The sequence below is a fragment of the Neomonachus schauinslandi genome, chromosome 12, assembly GCF_002201575.2.
Source record: "Neomonachus schauinslandi chromosome 12, ASM220157v2, whole genome shotgun sequence".
Taxonomy (NCBI): Eukaryota; Metazoa; Chordata; class Mammalia; order Carnivora; family Phocidae; genus Neomonachus; species Neomonachus schauinslandi.
Window position 1 is genome coordinate 35,363,974 of NC_058414.1, and position 6,000 is coordinate 35,369,973.

At 44.7% G+C, this 6,000-nt stretch overlaps 1 protein-coding gene and 1 pseudogene across 2 annotated transcripts in view; both read right to left on the bottom strand.

The window, feature by feature from the left end:
- The window catches only part of FAM133B (family with sequence similarity 133 member B), a 38,001-nt gene extending 35,618 nt beyond the window's left edge, over nt 1-2,383 (bottom strand). For both annotated transcript variants that reach the window (XM_044920073.1, XM_044920072.1), the window contains exon 1: nt 2,272-2,383. In XM_044920073.1, the coding sequence (XP_044776008.1) occupies nt 2,272-2,295 (24 nt within the window). In that variant the 5' untranslated portion in view covers nt 2,296-2,383. The remainder of the gene's footprint in view (nt 1-2,271) is intronic.
- Nucleotides 2,384-4,800: 2,417 nt separating this feature from the next.
- Nucleotides 4,801-5,265, bottom strand: LOC110580136 (annotated as a pseudogene).
- Nucleotides 5,266-6,000: the final 735 nt, after the last annotated feature.

The window sequence follows — 6,000 nt, forward strand, 5'->3', positions numbered from 1 at the left end:
ATGTACCACTCTGGAGCAGCTTTGAACGTAGGGGAGGCTATGCATGACTGTGGTCACGGAATATATGGGAGCTCTCTGTACTCACTGCTCAATTTTCCTATGACTCCAAAACTGCTCTAAAAAGTAAAGTCTACCTTTTAAAAAAAGTAATCTCTACACCCAAGGTGGGGCTTGAACTTAAAACCCTGAGCTCAAGAGTAGCTTGTTCTGCCGACTGAGCCAGTTAGGCACCCCAAAGCAAAGTCTTTTTTGAAAACAAAACAAAACAAAACAAAACTTTCAACCTAGATTTTATGACTTTTTTTAGAAAGCAATTCTAGCATATGATTTTACCATCAATGTAAGAAGAAAAAAAAATGCCATTATTTTCACAGGCAAACAATCCTTTTATTTAAAACCAAGAGTTACGATGTACTGAACTAAGTATCAGACAACCCAAGTTTTGGTCCGAGTTTAAACAGTTCCATCTCCTCCTCCATGCAATGAGGAGACTAAATTAGACAATCTGTCTTCTACCTCTTGATTTCATGTTTTCATTCCCACAACCTTTCAAGTGCAAATAAAAGTTACCAGAACACTCTGTGCCACGAAAGCATACCAAGTAATAAGTAGAGCCCAGTTATTATCAAAATGTTCTGGTAAATGAAGCTAATTTGAAAAGTTTCAAATGCTTCAAAGGGATGTGTAAACCAACACTTCCCAGTAAAACAAAAACAAAACATCTTAGACCTCTGTATGAAACTGTATCCAAGGTCTGGTGATCTCTAAACATTCAAACCCTCAGTCATTAAAGAATCAAAACACTCTTTAACACCTCAAACCTAAGGATGCTCTAGCAGAACACCATTTCAACTCTATGATAATCAGGATATCACAACAAGGTCTGACCTACAGTCAGGAAAGCAGAAGAAAAGAACATTCCTTAACCTTGTAATTAAGGCTCACCACTGTGGTTCCTAGACATCTTTGATTATGAAGCCTATACAAAATTAAAACAAACGTTCTGAAGATAAGAAATGCCACCATTTCATAAAAGTAAAGCTCTTTCAGCAGCTCCCCATTACCCGAAAAGGCAAAAATCACTTAATAAAATAGTTCATTAAATTTAGTATATTAACTTTAATAACTGCATGTATTTATAAATGTATGCATGTATTTATATATTTATTTTTGTTTTGCTGCTCAGTGGCTAAAACTCTGTCAAAGACAAATCCAGGAACTGTAAGGCTCCAACCTATTATGTTTACCGTCCATCTAGTCTGATTCATTATCGGGATTTTCCAAACCAAACTAGTAGCCATGTAGAATGTCTTCCTCCCATCTCCTCCTGTCAAAAGCACCTTCTGTTTTGAATGCCTTCAGAACCGCGAATCTCTATCACAAAGTATTTCTTACTTTCTGCTATTACTTATTCCCGTGTCACCTTTATCTCATTTACTAGAAACTTTCAGGCCAAGCATTCCCTGGTCATTTGCCTTTTCCGGTTTTAACTATTCTGCAAAGTTGTGGATAACACTGATGCCCCTTTATAGATGAAGAAACTGAAGCTCGGAGAAGAAAAGCAACTCGTCTTGGTCACTCAACTCCCGAGGGTCCAACATTGACATTCCAGTCCATGCCGGACTCCAAAGACAACTGTTTTCACCCTTCATTCCTACACAGTGCCTACTAGGTGCCAGGCAGTGCTAGGTGCTGAGGACACGAAGCCAAACGCTTCGATCCTGGTCCTCAAACGGGAACCTGCCTGCCGCTAGACCTGGGCGCGCGGCAAGCCCGCGGAGAGGAGCCGCGCCCGAGGCCTCCACGCCTCCATCCCACCTGCGTGCGCACCACAGGGGCGCGGAGCCAGGGTGGGCGATCCCGAGGAGAGGGCGAGTCCCGGCGCCTCCAGGGGCCTCAAACTTAGCACAAACATACAAGAGGAGTCAGAACTCCTTGAGCCCTTGTGGCTTCAAAAACTGGGCACTGCTAGCCCGAGGGCGGGAGGGAAGGGAGCCACGGAGCACTGCCAGAAGGTGCGGCGGGGTTGAGAAAAACTGGGGACTCGAGAAAGGAGGAAAGAGGGAGGAGAGAGTGGGGGGCCCAAAGGCGCCAACTGCGTGCGCGGCGCACGCGCGTCTGGGGCCGGCGGGGATGGGGGGAGCTGGGTCGCCCGGCTCGAGGTCCAAGCGCCGCCGCTGACCCTCAGGCCCCGTCGAGAAGAGCAAGGGGCTCCGCTATCCTGCCGCCGGGTCCCGCGTCGCCCCACTGCTCTTCCCACCGGGTACTCACCACCCGATTGTCCCGCTTCCCCATGGTGCAGGACTGAGCGCACAGTCAGACGCCGAGGGAGATGGGGCCAGAGAGCGGCCGAAGAGGGCCCGCCGCAGGTCCTCCGGCCGACTCCCCACCCTGCCCAGAGAGAGGCGCCGCGCGGCCCTAGCTGCCGCACCGGGCCACAGCGCCACCTGCCGCTGCGGAGGAGAGGCGGGCGCCGGCGATCACCCGCGGTTCCCAGGCGTCTCCTGGTGGATTCCTGTTCTTTACCACCCAGCCCAAGGCAGGCGGGCACTGCTCTTCGTCCAGCGGTCTCACCAAGGCGACCCACTTCCGTTCGGCCTTGGACTGTTTTACTTCCATTCCTGATGCGCTGAAATCCTCATTCTAGGGGATACGAAAATGATTCCAGTGCTTACTGTGGGCTTAACATAGTGCAAGTGCTGGCGGTAAAGTGACGACGAGGACAGACATGGTCCCTCAAAAGAGTCCATCAGGTGGTGGGGGAGAAGACGGTGCTGTCATAGATGTTGCTAAAGAAATGGCCCTTTAAGTTCAGTTCCATTCATCCACCACCCCTGCGTTTATTTCACACTAATTGTTGAAATCTATTTTGCGCAGTTCACTGATGAGGTGCCTGGAAGCTGGATAGGCTGCAGGACACAAAGACGATTAAGACACAAGCCCTGCCTTCAAAGCGCCTGTCTACAACCTGGTAGGGGAGATATACACACACAGCGCCAACTTTAGTGCACGATGTGTCATAATAATGAAAGTACAATACTATAACTTCAAGGGAGTTGATCTGGGCTCCAGAGAGGGAGCCATTATATTTATTAAGTATTTATAGACATGGTTAAAGCTGGGCCACTCTGGGCCCATCTAAGCATGATGTCATTAGGAAGTAACTGAAAATCAACTTCGATCTTTTTTGGATTCTTGGAAAAAGGCAAAACAGGCTTACACTCATACATACATAAAAACTCCTTAAAATTATCTTTCCCAATGTCTATCTCTCTCTCTCCTTCCCTTTCTCACACTGCATTGCGCAACAGGTGCTGCCCGCTCCCATTTTCTCTCAAAAATTTCCCCAAACTCTCTCAAATGTAGCCATTTGTGGTGCTACTCCTCAATAGATGTTCATTCTCCTGAGTAACCCATTTTGCTTTTTGCTGTGAATCTCATTTCTCCTCCTCCTCCATTACCCCTGATTGAAGCTGGGGACCGTCTGATCAAAGAGACGCTTCTCTGTATGCACAAGAGGAAGAGGAGAATCTGTGAATAGTAAGGTTGGGTTTTTTTTTCATGGCTCAGTTACAGGGTTTTTAATATTCCAGGAACTTAACATACATTATTTCCAATGCTCCAACATAAACATGATAGCGATTGTGAAAGAATATCGTTTTTTTCTTTTATTTTTTTAAAGATTTTATTTATTTATTTGACAGAGAGAGACACAGCAAGAGAGGGAACACAAGCAGGAGGAGTGGGAGAGGGAGAAGCAGGCTTCCCGCCAAGCAGGGAGCCCAACGTGGGGCTCGATCCCAGGACCCTGGGATCATGACCCAAGCTGAAAGCAGATGCTTAACGACTCAGTCACTCAGGCGCCCCCCCTTTTTTTTTTCCTTTTTAGCTCCTTCTTACCTTTGACTTCCTTTGGCTGGTTATACAAAGTACAGAGATTTTAAAAATATAATACTGCTATAATTCAACAGGAAATTTTTTGTTTCCTGTAGATATGTCCCCCTCTAGCAATGTACACAGCACTTTCCAGATGGCACATAGATCCCATGGGAGGACAGAGAAACAGGAAAATGACCTGTAGAAATAATGAGGAAGGCCAGAGCTATTGGGAGCTCATCTGAGTGGACTCCATAAAAACTGGATCGGTTCTGGCTTTCTCATAATATAACTTACAGTGACTCAATCAGAAGAATAAAGAAATGCTTTATCCATCCTCTATACAAGGGTGATCTGCTAATAAACACGTTTTCCTTCTAGCTATGGACCTATTCCTCCTCCCAAATGTCCTAGACGTGACTAAGCCATTACATTCCATTTTTCAGTTGAGAAAAAACTGAGGCTAAGATAAGCCAGGTAAGGGCGCCTGGGTGGCTCAGTTGGTTAAGCGACTGCCTTCGGCTCAGGTCATGATCCTGGAGTCCCTGGATCGAGTCCCGCATCGGGCTCCCTGCTCGGCAGGGAGTCTGCTTCTCCCTCTGACCCTCCTCCCTCTCGTGTTCTCTGTCTCTCATTCTCTCTCTCTCAAATAAATAAATAAAATCTTTAAAAAAAAAAAAAAAGATAAGCCAGGTAATTTGCCCCGGGTCCCATCTCTAGAAAGTGAAGAAGCTGGGGCTTCAAACAGGTGTGACAAACTTGAGAGCCTTTGCTTTCCTTACAATATCACACTGCTTTGGGGGGATGAGGGATAATTGAGAAGTAGCATTACAGGTGGATTGGGAAGGTGGGCATACTCCACAGAGGAGGCTTTAATTTATTTACTTACTTAACAGTCTTGAGGTCTTTTATTTTTTACACTTATCATGCCATGAATTCATAGGGAATGGGTTCCAGCAGCTCAGGCTCCTTTCCATTGGTTCTCACAAAGTGTGCTTCTCCAGCTGGAGCAGGCTGGCATTTCAGTTGAACCCAAGTACCTTTCTCTTTGGCTTCCCTTTTTTCCTGATAACACACTTCAGGAAGCCATCTTGGCTCTTTGAGTGCTTAATATACTCAATACGTACATTAAGTCTCTTGGCAAGAATCTTACCTTTAACTTGTTTGCTTACAACCATGTCAACAGTGTGCTGGGTAACACTGTAGACTCTTCCAGTTTTGCTATGGTAACGTTTGTGGGGCATTCCTTTTTGAACAGTGCCATTCTCCTGATGGCTACAATATCACCTTTCTTATAGATTGGCCAAAGGAACCACTCTGTGTTTTCTAAAAAGGCCTAGAGAACATAGAGTGGGTGTCTCTCCTCTTTCCCTTTGTGTTGGTCATTTTGGTGAATTACTGGAAGATGGTGGTTCCAGCCAAAAGGGAGCCGTTCACTTTAATTACATTTCCTTTTGTAAACCCGTGGTTCAGTGCTATTAATGGGCAGAGACAGTGGAAGTTACCAAGTACAGTGAGTCAGAAGGGAAAATTCCTGATGTTCATTAGAGCTTCAACTAAATCAATGCGTTATAATTTTACTATAATTCTCCTCTTGTTCCATCTCTACTGAGGTGACTCATGAGCTATAAAAGATCTTCTCCAATTATTTCAGGTTGGCTTTTGTTAGCAATGAAAGAGAACACCTTTAATTTTAAAAATTAACTTGATTCAGGTATAGCTTACATATAATAAAATTAACCAGTTTCAAATGTAGTTTGTTGAGTTTTGATAAACGCATAGTCATGTAAGTACCACTACAGTGAAAATATAGAACATTTTCATTTCTCTAAAAAGTTCCCTTGTGCCTTCTTGCAGTTAATCCCCTTCCCTGTCTCCCAGCCTGGGAGAAACTGATCTATCTTCTGTCCCTGTAGCTTCGCCTTTTCTAGAATTTCATATAAGTGCAATCAACTAAGAGGTATCCTTTTGTGTCTGATTTCTTCCACTTATCATGATACTTTTGAGATTCACTTGTGCATAGCAACAGTTGTTCCTTTTTATTGCTGTATAGTATTCCACTTATTTATAAATCATAATTTGCTTCTTCGTTGACATTGTGTCATTTGGATTATTTACAGTTTT